Source organism: Nicotiana tabacum, chromosome 2, assembly GCF_000715075.1.
Source record: "Nicotiana tabacum cultivar K326 chromosome 2, ASM71507v2, whole genome shotgun sequence".
Taxonomy (NCBI): domain Eukaryota; kingdom Viridiplantae; phylum Streptophyta; class Magnoliopsida; order Solanales; family Solanaceae; genus Nicotiana; species Nicotiana tabacum.
The window spans coordinates 64,222,092-64,247,130 of record NC_134081.1 but is presented as its reverse complement, the minus strand read 5'-3'; the positions used below and the strand labels follow the sequence as shown (position 1 = coordinate 64,247,130).

The 25,039-nt window shown below is 38.6% G+C and overlaps 1 protein-coding gene across 9 annotated transcripts; it reads left to right on the top strand.

Annotated features, from left to right (window-relative positions):
* The first annotated feature begins 15,062 nt into the window (after positions 1-15,062).
* On the top strand, positions 15,063-24,743 carry LOC107792487 (coatomer subunit beta-1). Of its 9 annotated transcripts, none has more exons than XM_016614704.2 (7): positions 15,063-15,471; positions 16,336-18,436; positions 19,824-20,333; positions 20,811-20,896; positions 21,905-21,997; positions 22,851-23,094; positions 24,382-24,743. In XM_016614704.2, the coding sequence occupies exons 2-6, from the start codon at positions 16,388-16,390 to the stop codon at positions 23,053-23,055; spliced, it is 2,943 nt and encodes a 980-aa protein (XP_016470190.1). In that variant the 5' UTR covers positions 15,063-15,471; positions 16,336-16,387; the 3' UTR covers positions 23,056-23,094; positions 24,382-24,743. The 9 variants fall into 9 exon arrangements, with proteins under 9 accessions (XP_016470190.1, XP_075089772.1, XP_016470193.1 ...); XM_075233671.1 differs by lacking the exon at positions 24,382-24,743 and adding an exon at positions 23,911-24,111; XM_016614705.2 differs by having other exon boundaries at positions 15,258-15,471; positions 16,369-18,436.
* The last annotated feature ends 296 nt before the right edge of the window (positions 24,744-25,039 follow it).

Here is a 25,039-nt window from a genome sequence, read left to right as displayed (position 1 = left end):
GGGAGATAGTGAGGAGATTCATTGATGGTCTTGCTCTCGGTATCAAGCTGCAGATTGCCAAGGAGACTGGGGATGATATTTCTTTTTAGCGGGTAGTAGAGATTACAAGATGGATTGAGACGATTCGTGGTCAGGGTAGAGAGGCGGTATCTAAAAAGATGCCTCTTCATTTTAGTGGTTTCAGCGGTGCCTCATCTGGAATCAAAGGTTTGTTTGGTAAAGGTCATCCTCACAGGCTGATTCACTCAGCTCTTCAGGCAGTACTCGACGCTTCGGGCAGTTGTGGTTCTTATGGGTCTCGTCCTGAGCAGTTGTCCTATAGTGCACCTTCAGCTCCCATCAGTGCACCACCAATTTAGAGCTATCACAGTGGTTATCCAGGCTGTCACGGTTAGTTTGAGCTTCAGCAGCCACAACAGCAGAGAGAGTGCTTTAGGTGTGGAGGTACAGGTCATATCAGGAGGTACGGTCCTAGACTTTAGAGTAATGTGCCTCAGTAGGGTTCTCGTGCCATGATTTCAGCACCGGTTGCTCCGCCGGTAGCTCGGCCAGCTAGAGGCGGGGGTTAGGAAGCTAGAGGTGGTGGTTCAACCGTTAGAGATGGAGGTCAGCCAGTTAGAGGTTGTCCGAGAGGCGGAGGTCAAAGTGGTGGGCCCAAACACGTTTCTATGCATTTCCAGCTAGACTTGAGGCAGAGTCATCTGACGTTGTCATCACAAGTATTGTTCCGGTTTGCCATAGAGATGCCTCAGTTTTATTTGATCCGGGCTCTACTTATTCATATATGTCATCCTATTTTGCTTCATATCTGGTTATGCCTCATGATTCTTTGAGTGCTCCTATCTATGTGTCCACGCCTATGGGAGTTTCTATTATGGTAGATCGTGTTTATAGCTCGTTTGTGATTTCTATTAGGAGCTATGAGACTAGGGTAGACCTTATGCTTCTAGATATGGTGGACTTTGATGTTATCTTGGGTATGGATTGGTTGTCATCTTATCACGCTATTTTGGACTGTCACGCCAATACTGTGACATTATACATGCCGGAGGTTCCTCAATTAAAGTGGAGAGGGACTCCTAGAATTCTACTAGCAAGGTTATTTCTTATGTGAAGGCTTGGCATATGTTCGAGAATGGATGTCTAGCATATTTGGCCTATATTCGTGATCCTAGTGCAGAGGTTCCTTCCATGAATTCAGTACCTGTTGTGGGCGAATTCCCAGAGGTGTTTCCTACAAATTTGTCGGGGATGATGCCCGATAGAGATATTGAATTTTTCATTGACTTGGCTCTGAGCATGCAACCCATTTTCATTCCACCATGCCGCATGGCCCCAATTCAGTTGAAGGAATTGAAGGAGCAGTTGCAGGATTTGCTTGATAAGGGATTCATTAGACCTAGTATCTCGCCTTGGGGTGCACCGGTATTGTTTGTGAAGAATAAAGATGGAACAATGAAGATATGTATAGATTATCGGTACATAAGCAAGGTCACTATCAAGAACAAGTATCCTTTGCCAAATATTGATGACTTATTTGATCAGTATTAGGGTGCCAAGGTGTTTTTCAAGATTGATTTGAGATCTGGCTACCATCAGTTGAAGATTAGGGCATTAGATGTCCCTAAGATAGCTTTTGAGACTCGGTATGGTCACTATGAGTTCTTAGTGATGTCATTTGGCTTGAATAATGCCCCAATAACATTTATGGAGTTTTTTAACCGAGTGTTCAAGCCCTATTTAGATTCTATTATGATCGTCTTCATTGATCCTATTTTTGTTTACTCCCACAGTCTAGAGGAGCATGAGCAACATCTTTGGATCGTACTTCAGACTTTAAAGGATTGTCAGTTATATGCCAAGTTTTCAAAGTGTGAGTTCTGGTTGGATTCGGTTTCTTTTTTAGGCCATGTTGTATCTTCCGAGGGCATTAACGTGGATCCTAAGAAGATTGAGGCAGTTCAGAACTGGCCTAGACCTACTTCAGCTATAGAGATTCAGAGCTTCTTGGGTTTGGCGGGCTATTATCGCCAGTTCGTGGAGGGATTTTTATCTATCTCAGCCCCATTGACCAAGTTGACCCAGAATGGTGCTCTTTTCAGATGGTTTGACGGGTGTGAGTTGAACTTTCAAAAAGGTCAAGACTGCATTAACTACAGCCCCAGTATTGGTGTTGCTTACAGGTTCAGGATCCTATACCGTGTATTATGATGCTTCGCGTATTGGGATTGGAGCGGTATTGATGTAGGATGGTAGGGTAATTTCCTATGCCTCTCAGAAGTTGAAGGTTCATGACAAGAATTACCCTATTCACGACTTTGAGTTGGCAGCCATTGTTCATGCACTGAAGATTTGGAGGCACTATCTGTACGAAATTCATTGTGAGGTCTATACCGTCCATCGGAGTCTCCAGCACTTGTTCAAGTAAAAGGACCTTAATTTGCTGCAGTGGAGATGGCTATAGTTGCTGAAAGACTATGATATCACCATATTATATCATCTTGGAAAGGCCAATGTGACGGCCGATGCATTGAGTAGAAAGGCGGAGAGCATGGGCAGTTTGGCATATTTACCGGTAGCAGAAAGGTCACTAGCCATGGATATTCAGGCTTTAGCCAACCGGTTTATGAGATTGGATGTTGCGGAGCCTAGTCGGGTTCTTGTTTTTGTTATGGCATAGTCTTTGTTATTGGAGCGTATCAAGGCTCGCCAGTTTGATGACCCTCACTTGTTGGTGTTGAAGTATACAATGCAGCGGATGGTGCTAAGGAGGTTGTGATTGATGATGATGGTGTTATACGGCTTCAACGCTGGATTTGTGTTCCAAATGTTGATGGGTTGAGAGATTTTATCCTTGAGGAGGTGCACAGTTCACGTTATTCTATTCACCTAGGTGTCACGAAGATGTATCGTGACTTGAAACAGCACTATTTGTGGTGAAAAATGATGAAAGACATCGTTGCTTATGTAACTCGGTGTTTGAATTGTCAACAGATGAAGTATGAACATCAGAAACCAAGTAGATTGACTCAGAGATTGGATATATTGAAGTGTAAGTGGGAGCGCATCACTATGGATTTTATGGTAGGCTAGCCACGGACCTTGAAGAAGTGTGAAGCAGTCTGGATTATTATGGACCGATTGACTAAGTTTGCGCACTTCATTCCGGTGGCGACTTCCTATTCTTCAGAGCGGTAGGCTCAGGTTTACATTAAGGAGATTATTTACTTGCACGGAATGCCCATTTCTATTATTTCTAACCAAGGCACGCAGTTCAAATCACATTTTTGGAGAGCCGTGCAATGTGAGTTGGGCACGGCGTTTCATCCTGAGATGGACGGACAATCCGAGCACACTATTCAGATCTTGGAGGATATGTTACATGCTTAGGTTATGGATTTTGGAGGTTCATGGGATCAGTTCTTACCTCTAGGAAAGTTCGCCTATAACAACAGTTACCAATCGAGTATTCAGATGGCAATGTATGAGGCCTTATATGGGAGGCGATGTCGTTCGCTGATTGGTTGGTTTGATCATGAAGAGGCTAGGTTGTTGGGCACTGATTTGGTCCGTGATTCTATGGAGAGGGTTAAGGTGATTCAGGAACGACTTCGTACAGCTCACTCTAAACAAAAGCGTTATGCGGACTGGAAGGTTCAGGATTTAGCTTATATGATGGGTGAGAAAGTTCTTCTCCGAGTGTCGCCTATGAAGGGCGTGATGCAATTTAGGAAGAAGCGTAAATTGAGCCCGAAGTTTATTGGGCCATTTGAGATCTTGGAGAGTTGGGGAGGTTGCCTACAGGCTTGCATTGCCTGCAAACCTATTAGGAGTACATCCGGTATTCCATGTTTTCTATGCTTCGGAAGTACCATGAGGACGACTAGCATGTTTTGGACTTCAATACGGTTCAACTTGATGAGAATTTAGCCTATGAGGAGGAGCTGGTGGCTATTCTGGCACTACAGGTTCGAAAGTTGAGATCTAAGAGTTTTCCTTATATGAAAGTGCAGTGGAGAGGTCAGCAGATAGAGGTAGTAGCTATGTGGGAGTCTAAGTCCGATATGCGGAGTAGATACCCACACCTTTTCACTAGTCCATGTACTTTTCTATGCTCGTTCGAGGACTAACGTTTCTTTAGAGGTGGAGAATGTGACGACCCGATATGTCACAACCCAATTCCCGCTATAAGTCGTGATGGCTCACAACGTCGCTAGGCAAGCCAACAGAGAACTATCCATTTAATTATTTGTTTTTGTTACTTTTAAAATCAAAAATTTTATTTAATAAGGAACTAATTATAAAATATTATGGTGATATAACACATAAATAAGACATAAAAGTGAAATAGTAATGAGGTTAGGCAAAACCATAAACATCTACAAGAAATTTTCAAAATCCGGTGTCACAAGTGCACTAGCAATCTAGTAGTTATACAAAACCCCTATAACTACTGTATGAAATAAAATAGACAAAAATAATAAATACAACAAGGAGTAGACTTCGGGTGCTACATATCGGAGCATGGGAAGAAGATCACCACTAGGTCTCCGGATAATGTAGAAGTGTGCCCGGACGGATACCAGATGTACCTGCCTTAGTACCTGCACAATTTGTACAAAAGTGTAGCATGAGTACGTAAAACAACGTGTACCCAGTAAGTATCTAGTCTAATCTCGAAGAAGTAGTGACGAGGGGTCAACATCGACACTTACTAGTGGTCAATAAATAAAGTGTAGGAATTATTAATAGGCATGAAATACAGCAGTAACAATGGAATAACAAACAATAAAAAAATGATTCTTTAACAAAATATCAATTTAAAATCTCCAATTATCACATGCCAATTTCAATAAATAAGATCCATCAAGTAAGTATAAATTCTCAACTCATGAAGGAAATATCAAGTATAATCGGACTCCTAGCGATATTAATCGGACTCCTAACTATATTACGCACGGGTTATGTCGAGGTCGTACGACCCGATCCAGAATAATCGTGTACACTATCGAGGGTCGACCGGCGTGAACCATAGATGCATCTTAAATATATTGTCGAGGCGTTCAACCCGATCCACATGAATAGAGAAACTCTTCAAACTACGGGTCACAAAATTACAACACTAGAATAGGTGCATCAAGATGCATAATTTTCTATCAACAATCGAATAATATGCCAAAACTCAAAGTAACGAAGCTCGGCCTAACATAACCTCTAATCAAATTTTAATTATAAATTCTAGTAATTAAACTAACAATGGGTACAAATACTGCAAATATAACATGATAAGTCCTAAATCTACTTGGACATAAATATGATTTTAGCTATGTACGGACTCTCGTCACTTCGGGCATATGTAGCTCCCACAATTATTAACAAATAATAATTTAAACACCTACGAGGATAATTTCCTCATACAAGGTTAGGCAAGAGACTTACCTCGCTTCCAAGTCTACTATTCGGCCCGTCAGCCTCACTAATTGCCCCAAATTGATGCCAAGGTTTCCGAAACTATTCAAAGGTCGTACAAACTAATCAATATATGCTCAAAAGTTCATAAATCATCTATTAGAAAGTCCCTAAAAGCCACCCCCCGGACCACGTGCCCGGATTCCGGAAATATCCGTAGAATAATATTACCCATGACCTTATGAACTCAAATATATAATTTCTACTCAATTCCATAATCATTTTCGTGGTCATATCTCATTTTCTTTACCAAACCCCAAGTTTTTCAAGAAAATCCAAAACTTTGTACAATTTCTATGTTAAAATCTACCAATAATCTATGTACTAAACTCACATTATGTAGAAATTACTTACCTTGAAATGCTAGGTGAAAATCCCTCTCCAAGGAGCTCTAAAATCGGCCAAGAGTTGACAGAAATGAAGAAAATGAGCCTAAGTCCCATGTTTTAAAAATGCTACCGCCCAGTGATCCTTCTTCGCGATCGCGAAGGCAAACCAGCCAATGCTTAGGAAGATCTTATTCGCGAACGCGAGGGGACCATCACGATCGCAATACACAAGGTGGCTAACCCTTCGCGAACGCGAGAGGACCCTTTGTTCGCGAACACGACTCATCGTTCGCAAACGCGAAGGACAGTGGCCCAAAGCTTCACGATCATGATCCCAGTTTCACAAATGGGTATAACAAAATTCTTCTAGCCCCAATTCCTTCACCGCGAATGCGAGGCTTTCCCCGCGTTCGCAAAGAAGGAAACTAGTAGCAGAATTTCTACAATTTTGGATTTAACTCTAGGTGGTCTGAAATACACCCGAGACACCCGGGACCCCATCCAAATGCACCAAAAAGTCCATAAATGTAATCTGGACCTAATCAAAGTCTCAGAACATGTAAAACAACATCGAAAGCAAGAATCGCGCACTAAAACCAAATTAATTAACTTATGAACTTCAAACTTCTTCAACTAGCTCCGAACGCGACAAATCATACTTAGATAACTCTGAATGACGCCAAATATTACACACAAGTCAAAAATCACCATACAAATCTATCCCTAGGCCGTAATCCCAAACGGACATCGATAACACCAAAGTCTACTTCAAACCAAATTTAAGAAACTCTAAAACCTTCAAGGCGCCAACTTTTAACATTAAGCGCCGAAATGCTCCCGGATCACCCGAAACTCGATCCGAACACACGCCCAAATCCAAAATCATCATAAGAACCTATTGGAACCATCAAATCCCAGTTCTAAGTTCGTTTACTCAAAATATTGACTCAAGTAAAATTTGGCCACCTTAGGCCACTTTTAAGGAACTAAGTGTTCCGAATTCAACCCGAACTCTTCCAAAATTAAACCAATCATCCCCTCAAGTCATAATATAGTAAAATCACATACGAAAAGTCTTAAAAAGGGGAATAGAGATCTAGAAAGCAAAATGATCGGTATTACACGATAGGTCATTTTGAGTACTAGCCCTTATTTCGGTGTTCGAGACCTCTATTAGCTTCATTTGATGTTTCTTGGTTTTCTTTCATGGTCTGTGTCACTTTTTGAAAAGTTTTTATATGAAAGTGTGATAAAATAAAAACTTTGACTAAAATTAAAGGTAGAATTGACCACAGTCAACATTTTGGTTAAACGACCCCGAAGTATTTTTTGGCGGTTTTGGTAGGTTCGTATTGTGATTTTGGACTTGGGTATATGTTCATAATTGAATTCATAGGTCCCTAGGTGGATTTGACTTGTTTTGCCGAAAGTTAGCAATTTGAATGTTTGGAAATTTTCTATGTTTGATCGTAGGTTGATTATATGGTTGTTGGGTTTGAATTTTGGTTTCAGATTTTGGTTTTGGAATTTGGAATATGTCAATTTTGCTATTTGAAACTTGTTTGCAAAATTTGGTACAATTCGGGGTTGGTTTGATAGGATTCGGACGCTTGATTGTAATTCTAGAGGTTCTTGAGTTTTTCATTGAATTTCATGCGTTTTGATGTCCGATTAGTGATTTTAGATGTTATTTTGATGTTTTTATTGCGTAAGCGAGTTCATATGATATTTTTACACTTATGTGCATATTTGATTTGGAGTCCGAGGGGCTCGGGTGAGTTTCGAGTGTGTATCAGATGAGTTTTGGATGAATTGCAATAGCTGGTGTGCTTTCAGTTCTGGTGTTGATCTGCAGATCTAGCATTTGCGAGATCTGGCTCGCAAATGCATGCCTCGCATTTGCGAACATGAGTTTGCATTTTCGAGCATGGACCTGGGCTGGGTGGCCTCGCAATTGCGAGGAAATTATTCGCATTTGCGAACTGGCCAGGGCCGCTTTTGCGAGCATCTTGGTCGCATTTGCGACTCCTGGCAACTTAGGACAGCTTTGCATTTGCAAAGTGGTTTTACGCATTTGCGAAGGGGGGACAGTTCGCATTTGCAAACAAATTGTCATATATACGTATCTGGCTTCTAACGCAAAGTTCGCATTTGCGACCTATGTTTCGCAATTGCGACATCCGCAGCTGGGTAAAAGAGGAAAAAATCGAAACTTAGCTCATTTTACACCATTTCTCAACCCTAAATACTCTAGAGGCGATTTTCCAAGAGTTTCTTCTTCCCAAAAATATTGGTAAGAAACTTTAATCCATTTCCTATTAATAACCCAATAATTTTCATGTGTATTCAACATCACATCTAAGATTTTCATGGAAGAAATTAGGGATTTGGGTAAAATTGGGGATCTTATAAAATTTAGATTTAGACCTCAAATTGAGGTCAGACTTGGAAACAAATCACATAACCGGGCTCTGGGATGAATGGATAAACGGATTTTGGTCCAAATCTCGGCTTTTGACCAAGCTCTTTCGAGGTTGACTTTTGTTGTCATTTTCCAAATTTATTAAAAATTGAATCTTTTTCACTCGTAAGGAGTTTCTAAAGCTTATTTTGAATTTTTTGAACCATAATTGGCTGGATTTGACTGGTTTGGAGGCTAATTCTAAAGAAAAGGCCGTGGTTGCGCGTTGATTTGATTGTTCACATAGTGAGGTAAATATTGTGTCTAACCTTGACTTGAAGGAATTAGGACTTGTTGAATTGTTTGTTATGTGAATTATATGGGAAAACGACGTATGTGAGAGGTTAAAAGCATGCAAAATTGGGTTATTTACTTCAATGTCTTTTTTTACTCTATGTTATTTCTTGTTACATGCTTTAGTTGCTACATGATCTTACTTTTTATCCATGTCTTACTTGTTATTTGTTGTTTATCTGTTACTTGTTTCGATTGTACATTTCTCACCTAATATTTGTTCACTTGCTACATGCTTCTAATCGAATTAATTGTATGTTTTCGTTGCCTCGTGTTCTACTTGCTTTTACCGTTCTTATATTACTTAAAGTACTTTATTTTGTTATTTCGTTATTCCGTTCATGTGAGCCATCTAACTATTTGGGTACCATTGTTCTGCCAAGGTTTGGGATTTCGAAATATTGGTTATTCTCCGTTTGTTTGATAGTTCCTTGTTGTTCCGTATGTTTCATTTCTCCTTTGTATTGATATTTCGTAAATATTGGTGTTGAGTTGTTTATGTTAATAAGTTGAAATTGTTGGGATCGGGTTGCGCGCTGCAATGGTATTAAAATAAATTGATATGGTAGAATCGAGTTGCATGCCGCAACGGTATTGAAATGATATGATATGATATGAAGAAATAAGGAGGGAATATGATATGAACATATGCTGATATGGTGAGATCGGGTTGCGTGCCGCAATGGATTTGATGTGTTGTAAGTTGTTTGTGGTTGTAGAGATTGTTCTCGATATGGTGATATGAGATTTGAGCTTTTGTTATTCTGGGGGCCTTTTGATAGTTGACCTACGTAACCGGTTATTTAACTGTACTGCTTTATTTTTTATTCATGTTTCTGTTATTATTGTTTCGTACAGGCTATTGTGAGTGTCTTGTCATAGCCTCGTCACTACTTCATCGACGTTAGGCTTGGCACTTACAGAGTACACGGGGTTGGTTTTACTCATACTACACTTCTGCACTTCTTGTACAGATACCGGAGTTGGTCCCAACAGCGTGCAGAGGAGATCTTGCCTGGATCGGCTATCAGTAGGAGCAGGGGCGGATCTATGTAGGGGCTTGGGGTGGTATGCCATCCGGTCGCTCGCGTAAAATAGTATATATGTACTAGTATTTTCCTCAAAATATTGAACATATATAACGAGTGGCACCCCAAGTTACAAAATAACTGCAGGTGCCATGGTTAAAGCACTAAAACTCCACATAAAATGCCCAGGATCGAGACTCTATTGTGGTCCTAGTTGTTTTGTTGTTATCTTCTTTCTTTATGCTCCTTCTTTTAATTTCTTCACCTATGTTATTTACTCTATTTTGTACAATCTCCTTTTTATTATTTATTTAAATTGTATATTTGCTTCCTTTTTCTTTTTCTAGGTCTTCATTTTATTTGAATGTGATTTTAATCATTTCCTCTTTTTATCCATCTAATGTTATTTTATTAATTTTAGAAATTAGAGTGATGCATCAAAGACATAATATTAATCGAGTTATATATAGATTGAAGTGATGTATTTCCTAATTTAATTTTTTTTAAATCATATTAATCGAATTTGAACCCAGAGAATTAGACCGAATTGGATAGAACTTATTTGATTTTGTGATTACATATTCATTTATGCATAAAATAATCTTTTAAATTGAATTGAATTAATTCAAAATGGACAGAACCGAACCGAACCGAATTAATCAAAAATGGATCGAACCGACTAAATGTACACCCAAGTTCAATCTCTTCACTATGGCCGGTTTGCATTAAAAGCAGTGGCATCAGGGGCATTCACGGATTTTTTAAAAGCGGTGTCAAAATTTATAGAAGAACGAGAATAATAACTTTAATTATCATACTTCTACACAAGAAATAACTTTAGTGTATTGGTTTTGTTGAGTCTTAAGTCAGAAAAGTCCTGAATTAAATTCTACTTCATCACAATTTTTAACCGCATAGATTCTCTCAAATATTTGCAAAAAGAAAAAAAGAGGTGCTAGTTGAGGTTTGAACCTATGACCTCTTAGAGCAAAACAAACCACATAACCAATATACCATGAGACAAATTATGTCAAATGATGTCATTTTTTCCTACTTATCCGCTTCCTTGCAGTATTAATACATATATTTAGCAAAAGAATTCGCGAAGCGGTGTCGCCTGACACTGCTTCGATAAATGTGCATTCGCCCCCTGAGTGCCACCCGTAACCATCAAATTCTAGATCCGCCTTTGAGTAGGAGACTTGAGGTAGAGTTGTTGGCGTTCGCAGTCCCTGAAGTCCCCTTCCATTCTATCTTTACTGTTTACCTTATTTCAAACAGATGTATTCTTATTCAGACTTTACCTGTACTACTCTATATGCTCATGTATTCGTGACTCCAGATTTCTGGGATATGTTTAGTTTACACTACACGTATCATATCTATTTTAGGCTATCACGGTTTATTATTATTAATGTTTTGATTTAAATTTATAAAACTGGTTAAGTAATTAACTAGCATCGGCTTGCGTAGAAAGTGAAATGTTTGGCGCCATCACCTCCTCGAGGTTGGGATTCCGGGTCATGATACTACCTAAATCCCTAATTTTTACCATGAAAATCCTAGATTAGATGTTAAAAACTCATGAAAAGTAATGGAAAATTGAAAGAAAGTATATTAGAGTTACTTACCAATGATTTTAGGAGGAAATAATCTCAATAAAATCAACTCTAGAGTGTTTAGGGTTGAGAAATAATGGAAAATGAGCTAAGTCCCATTTACCCCCTCTTTTACCCAGATGCAGGTATCGCAATTACGAACTCTTGTTCGCAATTGTGAATACCGCTAATGCAAAACACGGATCGCAAATGCGATCAGTGCATCAGGTGCCCAGAAGTCGCAAATGCGACACTTTGTTCATAAATACAAAAGACCCCCCATCGCAAATGCGCCCAAATTCTTCGCAAATGCAAAGATGACAATAGCTACTAGTGGTCGCAAATGCGACCAAGATGTTCACAAAAGCAGCTGCCCAAACTTCGCAAATGCGAACATTTTCCTCGCAAATGCGAGGTCACCTAGCCGAGGCCTCTGCTCGCAAATGCGAGGTCACCTAGCCCAGGCCTCTGCTCGCAAATGTAAATTCTTGTTCGCAAAAAGCGAGGCTCGCAATTGCGTTGTGAGCCAGACGATCTGCATCAGACACCAGCAACTGGTAATGCACCAGCAGTTGCTCAATGGCTCAAACTCTTCCGTAACATATCCGAAACTTATCCGAGTCTCTCAGTCTCCAAACTAAATATGCACACAAGTTTAATAACATCATATAAACTTGCTCACTATCTCAAATCATCAAAATAACATCAAATAACATTAATCGATTATCAAAACTCATGATTTTCAACTTGAAAACTTATTTTCACAATTTTTCACATAACGCGCCGAAATATGCTCGGGTCATCCCGAACCCCAACCAAAAGTGCGTACAAGTCCAAAAATATTATACGAACTTACCAAAATCATCAAAACACTGATCCGAGATCGTTTACCAGGAATGTTGACCGTGGTTAACTAGAGTTTTATTTTGTAACGACCTGACCGGTCGTTTTGTGTATTTGCACACCGTTTCCCCTTTTTATGCTTCACATATGTGCATTTATGATTTTATGACTTGTGGGGTTGGTTAATTTCATTTTGGGTGGATTTTTGGGTTGATTTGGACCCTTTGGTTCTTGGCATAGAAGCCTAAGTTAGAAATATTGACCAAAGTTTGACTTTTGTGAAAATGACCATGGAACGATATTTTGATGGCTCCGACAGGTTCATATCGTGATTTTGGAATTTTACGTATGCCCGGAATCAAATTCGGAGGTCCGTAGGTTGATTTGTATTGTTTTACCGAAAGTTGGCAATTTGATGTTTAGAAGTTTTTCTCAAGTCTGGCCGTAGGTTGACTTTTGGCTATCGAATTCGAAATTTGGTTTTGAGACTTGGAATAGGTGCGTTTTGATATTTGGAACTTGTCTGCAAAATTTGGTGTCATTTTTTGTGAGTTTTGTCGGGTTCTAGGGTGCGAGCCCGGGGTTGACTTTTTTATTTTAGTTAAAGATCAAAGCTTTATTATCGGAATCGCTTCCTATGGCTTTTATTTATGATATTAAGTTATTTTGGCTAGATTTGAGCCGTCCGGAGGTTGATTTGTGCGGGAAAGGGTTATTAGTGAATTGATTTAGCTTACTTGAGGTAAGTATCTTGCCTAATTTTGTGTGTGTGTGGGGGGGGGGGGACTTTCCCATAGAATTTGGTTTAATTATATTATTTGCAATATGTGAACGACGTGTACATAAGGTGACGAGTGTGTACACGGGCGTATGTGTTGTTTACGACTGGATTTGACCCGAGGTTGCTTTTATCGCTTTGTCTTGATTGAGAAGTCTTTATTTTATGTGATTTCACTTTGATCGTTTACTTGAGTTTATATTCCATGATAATATCATGTTTTAGAATTTTAATTCCTTATTTGGACAAGTTGGATGTTTGTGAGATTCTTGCTAATTTGAGTTAGCTTTTATGTTGAACACCCATTAGCATTTCCTTTGTTAGTTGTTCTTGTACACTGTGTTGGCAAATTGTGAGTTTATGTCTTGATAACAATTATCAGCATGTTGTGTTGTTATGATTTTGGCATATGTGGACTTGTTGGATAGATTGTTTGGGTGTTTGCACGAGGTTTCTGTTGTGCTATTGATGCGGATTTGCACAAGTGGTGAAACAAAGGTAGGATAATTATTGATGCGCGTGTGATGAGACAAGGCGGCCCTTTATTTTATTATTGCGCGTGCGGCGAGGAAATGGGCGCTATGTAGGGATAACATGTGATGTTCTGGGGGATTTTTATTGATGAGGTTTGTGTGGTGGTATGACTTCTTGTGTGTGCCATACATTTCTACATGTTTTGTTGTGTTGTTTCCAATGTGTTAATCTGTGTCTCTATCATTTTCTTGATGATTTGGTTGCCAAAGTAAATTCACCTACATGGAGTTGTTATCTCATATTTTGCTAGTTATTGGTGACATAACAGAATGAAATAAAAACAAAATTGTTATCATGCATTACTTTATTCGATTCTCGTTAAATTTTTCTTGAACGTGTTATTGATAACTGACATCGGTTGTGATATACATTGTGGCACGAGGTCTTTACGGTGCCGTTGTACTATATATTATGGCACGAGGTTTTTGTCGTGCGGTTGTGATATACATTGTGGCACGAGGTCTTTGCTGTGCGGTTGTGATATACATTGTGGCATGAAGTCTTTGCCGTGCGAGTGTGACCTATATTGTGGCACGAGATCTTTGCCGTGCGAGGGTGATTGATAAAGTGGGCAAAAGGTACCGTGTGTGTGATTCTATTTGATGATTTATTATCGGAACGAGACCTTGATTTATTCTAATCAGATATCGCTTAATCTGATGAGATTTCAATTTTTTTTATTATTGCTTTCTGTTATTATTCTTTCCCCCGTTCATGATATTTTTTACAAGTTATTTGATTAGTGAATGTCTTGACTTGAATCCTACAAAAGGGTCAATCAAAACCTTAGAAAGAAATGTAGCTACTCATAGTCATGGTAATAATCATGATAATATTCTAAAGCATTCAAATACAGATTAAGGCAGAACGAAGAGAAAACTCTTATAATTCCGTATTTCCAAGTGTTCCCGTAGCCTTCTTGCCTCTTCAATATCAAGAATTCATCCTACAAAAGGGTCCATTAAAATTCTAGAAAGAAATTTATCTACTCATAGTCATGCTAACAATCATGATAACATTCGAAAGCAGTCAAATACATATTAAGGAAGAACAGAGAGAAAACTCTTGTGATTCCTTGCTTCCAAGTGTTCCCGCAACATTCTTGCCTCTCCAATAATGTCTCCCCTCTAAAAAATAGGTTTAGAACCCCTTTTATACATATTAGGGGCGTCTAGGGTCGAAGCTACCAAGTCCTAGCCGAAATAAAAAAAGTTTCCCGCTTCGGCATTTTGAATTGCGCCTTGTGCAAAGCTGGGGGCCCGACTCTGTGTAGTGTTGTCTTTTGCATTTTGAATTGTGTCTGGCTCAAACCTAGACGCCAAAAAATCATACCCCTCTAAATTCTTCTATTTTAGCTTTAATTTATGTACAATCTTTTCATATCACCTCTGATTGACCCCTACACATATAAACATCATTATTAAGCTTGAGTCACAAATATTCGTACTAAATTTAATAAGATCGAAGCATAATGCAAGGTAATTTACATGCAACATGCAAAAACATGAATTTTTAGCGAAACATCAATCCATCACTAACGAGTTAAAAGTCCATTTAGCTAACTAACTTAGGGTGTGTGTTGGTATGATTGAAAACATTTTCTGAAAAATATTTTCCAACTTTCTCCGCCCTATTCCCATCCCCACCAACTCACCCCACCCCACCCCAAACCACCTCTGCTCACCCACCCCAACCCCTATCCCACACCCCACCCACTCCACGCACCCCAACCTCATGAAAAGTGACATTTTTCATGAAAATTTTTTGTAGATAAAAATTTTCTCTTCGTACCAAATACACCCTTTATTGCTGGGATTCCTGGGGAAAAATTGATTACTTTCCTCAAATTTCGTTGTTTGTCAAATTGAAACATGTTTTTTCTCTTTCATTTATTTATTATTATTATTAGAGAATTATATTGTTATAGGCTTTCCTACAGGAGTACAACTTAAGAAGGAAAAAAAAAAGCTTACAACTTGAAACAACACACTCTACTCTTCTCTCTCTATCTCTATTTTCGGATCTCGCAGATCTGAGTATAATAGACCCCTAGTACTCGCCAATTCGACGCCCCCACCGAATTTCTCCTATTGAAGATTCACTCTGATCGTAATATTTTCGGCATTCGATCTGGCGAGTACGTTTTTGATCAATTTCTCTTCTGTGTACAATTGATTTTCATCCTAGTTCTGTTCTTTGCTCTATTTCTCTATCTGGGTCCTCTTTTATCTATGCTTTGCTTATTGGGTTGATTTCAAACTTTACGAATTTGATGGTTTAGGGCTAAATGTCTTGTTTTTCATTAATGCTATATTTTGATCAATTTTATGGATCTGAATTTGGTGGTTGAATCAGAAGTGAAGTGTGTCTTTTCATGATCTTTTCGACTTGTATGTAGTAGTAATTCGTGGACCAATTTTTTACTCCTATTTGTTTAAGCTTAATGATTTGAGGTTTATTTTTTCCTTCAGTATCACATTTTTGTCGTGTTTTCTGATCCAATACTGTAATTTAGTACTGATCTGCAATTAAAAGAATTGGATTTGGTATTAGGTTGTCAGTTCCTTATATCACTTTTGAATCAAACGTGCATTGATAGGAGTTTACTAATTATCTTGCATTTCATTTAGTGCTTTTTCTTCCCTTGATAGTTTTGTGATATTTGATCTTCTTGTAAAACAGATGTATTCACAGAATTGATGTAGCATCAGAGATGGATGTAGGGTAATAGATACAGGTTCATTTGAACCCAATAACTTCAACTTAGGTCCTCTATGTGTTAATAAATTAGTACATATAAGAAATTTCGAACCCAGTGAATCAAATGGACTATGGTAGGATTTCGAACTCGAATCTATAAAGATCAAATCCTGAATCCGCATTTGTGTAGCATTAGTTAATCATATAACATGAATTGTAGTAATAACTTGTTCAATAGAAGAATTCTTTTCTTTGATCCTTGTGTCTTTATTCCTTATTTTGAAACTAAAGATATTGTCAGGTCGAGATATATGCCAAGCTATACTAATTTCAGGTAAAGTGAGTGGAATAAAATGGAGAAGTCCTGCTCTCTGCTGATACATTTTGACAAGGGTACACCAGCTCTTGCTAATGAGATCAAAGAAGCACTTGAAGGAAATGATGTCCCCGCCAAGATTGATGCTATGAAGAAAGCTGTAATGCTTTTATTAAATGGAGAAACCCTACCTCAGCTCTTTATTACTATTATTAGATATGTCTTGCCTTCTGAGGATCACACAATTCAAAAACTATTGCTTTTGTATTTGGAGATTATTGAGAAGACGGATTCTAAGGGGCGTGTGCTGCCTGAGATGATCCTAATCTGCCAGAACTTGAGGAATAATTTGCAGCATCCGAATGAGTACCTTCGTGGAGTTACTTTGAGATTTCTTTGCAGGCTGAATGAGGTTGATATAATTGAACCTCTAATTCCATCTATTATGAGTAACTTGGAGCATCGTCATCCATTTGTGAGGAGGTATGCAATTCTTGCTGTGATGTCTATTTACAAGCTCCCACAGGGTGAGCAGCTCCTGGTAGACGCACCAGAGAAGATCGAGAATGTTTTGACCACTGAGCAGGATCCATCGGCTAAGAGGAATGCATTTCTGATGCTATTCCAATGTGCTCAGGAGCGTGCTATCAATTACCTCTTGACTCATGTTGATAGAGTCTCTGATTGGGGCGAGTTACTTCAGATGGTTGTATTGGATTTGATTCGAAAAGTTTGCAGGACAAACAAAGCGGAGAAAGGGAGGTATATCAAGATTATTATATCATTGCTGACTGCCCCTTCTGCTGCTGTTACCTATGAATGTGCTGGGACTCTTGTTTCCTTGTCTTCTGCCCCAACTGCTATAAGAGCTGCAGCCAACACCTACTGTCAACTTCTTCAATCTCAGAGTGACAACAACGTTAAGCTTATTGTGCTCGATCGACTGAATGAATTGAAATCTTCCCATAAAGATATCATGGTTGATATGATAATGGATGTCCTTAGAGTACTTTCCAGCCCGAACCTTGACATCAGAAGAAAAACACTCGACATTGTTCTTGAATTGATCACTCCCAGGAATATCAATGAGGTTGTTCTCACACTGAAGAAAGAAGTTGTGAAAACTCAAAGCGGTGAGCTTGAGAAGAATGGCGAGTACCGCCAAATGCTCATCCAAGCCATTCATTCATGTGCCATAAAGTTTCCGGAAGTGGCAAGCACTGTAGTCCATCTTTTGATGGACTTCTTGGGAGATAACAATGTTGCTTCTGCAATTGATGTGGTTGTGTTTGTCCGGGAGATTATCGAAACAAACCCAAAATTAAGGGTTTCCATTGTGACAAGGCTACTAGACACTTTCTACCAAATTCGAGCAGCACGAGTTTGTTCCTGTGCCCTTTGGATCATTGGAGAGTATTGTCTATCTCTCTCTGAAGTTGAGAGTGGCATTGCAACTATCAAGCAGTGTCTTGGAGACCTACCATTTTACTCAGTTTCTGAAGAAAGTGAAGCTACTGATTCTTCAAAAAAGACTCAGCAAGCAAACTCCATTACTACTGTGTCGTCTAGAAGACCAGCTATCCTTGCTGATGGAACATATGCTACTCAAAGTGCTGCCTCTGAAACTGTTTTCTCTCCTGCAACAGTTGTTCAAGGATCTTTAACCACTGGAAACCTGAGATCCCTTCTTCTCACTGGTGATTTCTTCCTGGGAGCAGTTGTTGCTTGTACACTGACTAAGCTCATTTTGAGGCTGGAAGAAGTTCAACCATCAAAAATTGAAGTGAACAAAGCAACGACAAATGCATTACTAATCATGGTCTCAATGCTACAGCTAGGGCAGTCTTCTGTTCTTCCTCACCCAATTGACAATGATTCTTATGACAGAATAGTTCTTTGCATAAGATTGCTCTGTAATACAGGTGACGAGGTTAGGCAGATATGGTTGAGCTCTTGCCGAGAGAGTTTTGTCAAAATGCTTTCTGATAAACAGCTAAGAGAGACAGAGGAGATCAAAGCAAAGGCACAAACTTCTTTCTCCCAGCCAGATGACCTCATTGATTTCTACCATTTGAAGAGTAGGAGGGTAAGACACTTCTACCTGAAACATTTTGTGGTTGGAGGACTCAGGAGATTCTCTTTTCTAGTTCCGTGCTTATTGAATTGTTAGTTATCAATAAATAATAGTATCTTAGTAAAACTTTTGTTGACTGTCCAAGCATATTGTATTTGATCATAATCCCTACTCTTTTTTCATTCAGGCCTTACATGGGTCATTGTCATCGTGTCTTATCTTTCCACCTTACCGAATTACATACCCTTCTGGATCTTGGTGCTATTTCTGGTCATCAAGGAATAGATAGTTTATTCTAATTTCCCAGGGATTTCATGGTTTAGTTTTGACATTTCCTTTCCATGATGGTATTTCAATCACATAATTAGAGTTATACATATGTGTTTTGGTGAGTTTCTTTAAGCATGGGGAGTAAGAAGAATTCATTATGTTGGTGCTGGGACTGTAATTTTTTCGGTCCTAATCATGAGTGAAAATAATTGCAAAGTTATTTTGTTTGATGCTTTGTTGCTTAGGTGAGATGTGTCTTAATGTGATATTTCAATTTTACAATAGTGCAAATTGCAACCTGTACCTAATTTGTAAGGGTTTTGTGTTCTTTCTGTACCTTTTTCTTTTTGGAATTGTGAACATTATATCATAACTTAAAAACACATGGTGCAAAACCTGGACATTCTATAAGTGCCGTTACTTTTTGTAGAATAACGTAACTTGCCCTGCACATTACCTATCTGTAGAAACTAAGAAAATTTGATGATTCACGTTAAATCTAATTTTTGAGTTCTCTGTTTTAGTTTATGTTAATTGACTAAACTTCACTTTAAATACTTATGTAAGATCTCATTAGCAATTGATACCATATCATTTTTTCCTTTCTAGCTAATTGTGATACCATCAAATAGAGAAAAGATTTACAAAGAACCGTTTTTTTTGCTGTTTCTTGAGTTTCTAATCTCTAATTTTGAAAGTGAACTACTTTTCTTTTAAGTTATAATTTCATTCTATATAACAAATAGAATAGAAAATGAATGTCATAAATATGGCTGTGTAGAGAAATAACTGTTTTTACTATATTAAGAAGTCTTAAATTTGTATGCATATTAGAGGTTTGGGGTGCTTTTGTGTGCCAATATTTGGGCTTCTTTCTCCAAAAATGATGAATGAATGAGAGTGGACTTCGCGCCTCAAAAAGGCTGATAATAAGGTCATGTGTAAACCACACGCGATTTCATCCACATTCCACAGTTATCTTCATCATTCTCCTTAAAACACTAATTTTGTGCAGTAGGTTCTAAAACATGCAAGGGTTGTCTAGATAGTTCAATTTCCCCCCTTGTTGGTGCTCAGAATCAATGCAATAGTTGTTCCTCCATGTCCTAACTAAATATATGTACTCCAGGGCATGAGCCAGCTGGAGTTGGAAGATGCTGTCCAGGATGATTTGAAGCGTGCCACTGGAGAATTTGTCAAGGACGAAAATGATGCTAATAAGCTAAACCGGGTTCTGCAGCTCACGGGATTTAGTGATCCTGTTTACGCTGAAGCATTTGTAACAGTTCATCATTATGATATTGTCCTGGATGTCACTGTTATAAACCGAACCAAAGAGACACTTCAGAATTTATGTTTGGAATTGGCAACAATGGGTGATCTTAAGCTCGTTGAGCGTCCACAGAATTATACTCTAGCTCCTGAGTCAAGCAAGCAGATAAAAGCTAATATCAAGGTGTCTTCTACTGAGACTGGAGTAATTTTTGGTAACATTGTCTATGAGACTTCAAATGTGCTTGAGCGGACTGTTGTCGTGCTCAATGATATCCACATTGACATCATGGATTACATATCTCCTGCCGTGTGCAGTGATGCTGCTTTTAGAACTATGTGGGCTGAATTCGAGTGGGAAAACAAGGTAGAATGCCATTCTTTGATTGTTATTTTTTTTGTTGTTGCTGCTTCTAACTTTCTAAACCTTTTGATATCATAAATAATCTGTTGAGTTATAGAGATAGAGATAAAGTCGTTCTCTTCATTTTGATGAATTAAGTCCCGTGATTCCTGGTTTCTTTTTGGGTTACTTCAAAATTTGTGTTACGACTGGGTTTACCAAATTTTTTAAAGGAAATTATTGGTCTGAAGGTGATACGATTCTCTAGCAAATACTTATGTTTTTAAGTGTTTTTGAATCTTGATTTACAGAGTTTTTTGATTTGATAAATACAGCATTTGATGCTTTTGAACTCTCGTATGTACTGTTCTGTGTCTTACCATCAAAATAACGGAGCAACAAACACATGAATTATATTTAATTATATGCACTAATGAATACCCCAGACTGAAGTGGTCTGATTAAAACCACGAGCACCTCAGCTAATATTGTACATTGCAGGTTGCTGTCAACACTGTAATTCAGGATGAAAAAGAATTTCTTGACCATATTATCAAATCAACCAACATGAAGTGCCTGACTGCACCGTAAGTTCTCTGGTCACACTGAATTAATTATGGAAGTTGATGCTTGATTATTTTATTTGCATTTTCTAATTTATGATTTTGTTATTATTGATATTAATACAATCTAGATTCTAGAGTATGGTGTTTCCTGTACAACATCAACAACAACAACCTAGTAAAATCCCACAAGTGGGGTATGGGGAGAATAATGTGTACGCATACCTTACTCCTACCCTGGGGAGGTAGATAGGTTGTATCCGAAAGACCCTCGGCTCGAGAGGAAGAATAAAAACAAGTAAATATCAACAACAAGACCATGCAAATGATAGCAACAATGAATGAACTGGAAAAAACGGATTGAAGAAAGCAATAGCAATAGCAATAGTAATAGCAACAAGCAGTAACAACGACAAGGTACTAGAAAATCGAAGCGGAAGATAGTACTAAAAACAACCCTAATACTAGCACTTTGATAATCAATAACAAGGTACCAGCATGCTAGTCCTAATAAACCCGGAACGGATCAGAAAAACATACTGCGACCTATTACTCTTCTACTCTAATCTTCGACTTTCATTACCCCCTATCAAGGGCCATGTCCTCGGTAAGCTGAAGTCCCTCCATGTTCTGCCTGATCACCTCCCCCAATACTTCTTAGGCTGTCCTTTACCTCTTCTCCTACCTGCCAGCGCCAACCGTTCACACCTGCTCACTGGGGCATCTAGGCTTTTCCGTCTCACATGCCCGAACCATCTAAGCCTCGCTTCTCGCATCTTATCCTCCATGGGGGCCACACGTACTTTCTCCTGAATATTTTCATTCTTAATCTTATCCATCCTAGAAAAGGAGCCTTGGCGTAACTGGTGGACCGTTGCACAGAAAGGGCGACAGAAGCAACCTTTCTTAGCGCGCTTTTCAAACGCTTAGCTTCTGCTAGTGGCGGGGCGGCAAGGCCATGTAATCCTAACCACTATACTTTTCTTTTTTTATCTTCTTTGTCTGAAAATTGGCTTAATTGATTTCTTTCAGGCCCTACTTAAAAAGGTTGGGTTCTCTGTGGGGCGTCGTGACCAGGAGGTCACGGGTTCGAGTCGTGGAAACAACCTCTTGCAGAAATGCAGGGTAAGGCTGCGTACAATATACCCTTGTAGTCCTGCCCTTCCCCGGACCCCGCGCATTGCGGGAGCTTAGTGCACCGGGCTGCCCTAATCTTATCCATCCTAGTGTGCCCGCACATCCATCGCAACATCCTCATTTCAGCTACGTTCATCTTCTGGATATGGGAGTTCTTGACTGGCCAGCATTCTGCCCCATAATTTATGATTTTGTTATTATTGATATTAATACAATCTAGATTCTAGAGTATGGTGTTTCCTGTCAAATATATAATTCTTCAGAGACAAGTTTTTTGAACGTTATGGCAATGTTGCAAATTGTTGGAATAAGACTCAGGTTTTTACTATCAGAAAATATAGAACTTCATTATCCGTGAGAATCAAATTTGTCTTAACTAAGAAATGAGAATCTTTTTCAAATTGGATTTGCACTAGTACTTCTAGTTGAGGGGAAATAGGTAGTTTCTTTTTCTATCATCTCGAGATCAGTTTCTTCTCTGTAACATTTTTTATTTACTCTTGTTGGACGTACTTGAATTGCACAAAATTAAGAAGATGGTCAAATTGATGTTTCAGTTTCACAATCATTAAGGTCATTTTTTGTTTTTTCACTCGCTGGATATGTTAGGCAGTATTAAATATATATTGCTCTGCACGTGTACGTGTGCGCATGTGTAATTGTATCAAGATGTACTGATAAATTCCTTTTAGGAGTTACCTGTTACTTGATTTGTCAAGAGAAAAGGAGTTACTTGTTACTTGTTCGTTGCTTAAGTCATTTGAGTCTTGTTTCTTTGTGATGCATGGCTGCTGATGACAGTATAAAATTTTCCTGTATCTGCTTTCATACATCATTCCAGATCTGCTTTGGAAGATGAATGTGGGTTCCTTGCTGCTAATCTGTATGCGAAAAGTGCGTTTGGAGAGGATGCTTTGGTGAATCTGAGCATTGAAAAGCAATCAGATGGTAAGCTGAGCGGTTATATTCGGATAAGAAGCAAAACACAAGGAATTGCTCTTAGCTTGGGAGACAAGATAACACTCAAGCAGAAGGGAGGCAGTTGATCTTGCCAAGTTGATATTAGTCTCTCCTAGATAATGCCGGTATCCTACTCCCTGTCTTTAAAGAGATTCTACAGCTTAATTGTTTTTGTCTTGTATGTTTCCAGGGGATGATTAGTTTAGGTGGGTTTTTCTTTTCTGCAGTTTGTGGACACACACACTGACAGACATTAGAAGTGTGTTTTAGATATTACTCCCGGGGCACCATTTTATGTGAGAGCCCGGACTTTGGGGTAATCAGTATTGTTTATTGTATCAGTCTCAGTCCATCAGTCGAAGTAATTGGTTAACAATCTGTTGAACAAGTTAGGTTGACTTGGAAAACATCACATTATTGTTAATTATTCAAGGAATTGGAGATCTTGGAAAATCTGTCTAGAATATATTACGTCCTCCTGTCCAAAATAAGTGTTTTAAGGTTTTGGCATGCCATTAAGAAAACCATTTAGTAGCAATTTGGCTAATTACACCAGCATTAATCATAAGGGTTATTTGGCTAATTACCTTTGTCTCCTCGGACTTTTTAGATCATTTATTGGAGTAAGGTAGATTTTAAGAAAAACAATTAATGCCTTCTTGGTTTTCTAAAGCAACACCTATCTTGGGCCAAAATTACACTTGTTTTGTATGGGTGGCACTATTATTTACTGAATTTTTTCAAACAGCCCGAGACATTCAAAATGATGAGCACACTGGCAACCAGAATACAGGAGTATCAGATTATTATATGTAAAATAATTATATACATACATATAAATAAGTCTATGCATGTGTGTGTACATATGTATGCATTGGCATCGGCGATAGTTTTAAGCATTAATTACTAAATTACCTGTGAATGCGTGTCATCTTTTGTAGAAAACTTTGGGAGTTGGTGGGTGATCATGCGTATCATGATCATTTCACTAGGCACAAGTGCATGACATCTTGCTCTGTAGCTGTTATGGGTTCTCTGCGTCAAGTTTCCAGATCGAAGAGTTTCCTAGTTCAACTTCTGCCCATCCTTTTGACATTCTAAATTGTTCAACTTGGAATGCCTTGAATATCCTTTATTTCTGGGTACAGCCATCAGTATTAGTCATCAATCGACATGGCATACTTCTGAGAGTAGCCTTCAAACCTTTGAGACCCCTGTAGAGTTACCCCGAAGTAAAGTTGACTCCACTTCATTATGACATCCCCTTCATTTTTTGCAACTTAAATGTGTGACAAGCAACTTTTTGTTTCCCTCTTTTCTTCATCTTCTAACTCCATCATAGGCTTCGGTTCAGCTTCTTTTTATCTGGATGGCTTCTTTGAGTACCGCTCATCAGTTTTTCCCATTTGCAGGTTGTTAGACATGAATCTGAGACTCCTCCACATCTCCGATTTGCAGCTTGGAGGAGTGCTGGGGTTATTGAGAAAATCTGTAGAAATTGTGGTGCTGCACTTATTTTTTAGGTTCAGATATGAGAAATTCGGGCATTTTACTCTTCTTTGAGGACATGTTTTTGTAGAGAAATTGGAAGGGAGTACTGCTTAATCTTTCTGCTGTAAGTTAAATGAATTAATACCCCAGTCAGAATTTGGTCTAAGTAACTCTTTGCTTGTTACTTTCTTTACCCCTTATTCTTGATTTCCCTTGTTTGTAAAAGCAAAGGTCACCTCAATTTCAGGTGCCATATTATATTAGAATTTAGTTATTTTCCTCAGCAGACTCCCCCTTCATCCTTTCTCCTTTCTCCTTTCTCTTGTTTTGTTCCAATTTGTGCAAAGTTGTGCTCAAATTCCATGCGTTACTCATGCAAAATTTGAGTTTCTTGAAGTCTTCGTGGGGCAGCATATTTTTTATATTTTGTTGTCAAAGTGAAATTTGAAAATTAGTGAGTCGATCACCAAGGGACTTTGCTAATTCTTGTTAAGGATAGTATAAAAACATGAAATCCAGGCTTTTTGTCGGCAAAGCGACCAGAGACAGTTGCTATAAAATTATTCGTTACTTGGGTTA

What these genes read in the sequence shown, in the direction of transcription:
- LOC107792487 (XM_016614704.2), top strand. Translation starts at nt 16,388, where the DNA reads ATGGAGAAGTCCTGCTCTCTGCTGATACATTTTGACAAGGGTACACCA. An exon ending in ACCATTTGAAGAGTAGGAGG is followed by an intron (nt 18,437 to 19,823) that starts GTAAGACACTTC and finishes TATGTACTCCAG; the next exon opens with GGCATGAGCCAGCTGGAGTT. An exon ending in ATGAAGTGCCTGACTGCACC is followed by an intron (nt 20,897 to 21,904) that starts GTAAGTTCTCTG and finishes GATTTCTTTCAG; the next exon opens with GCCCTACTTAAAAAGGTTGG.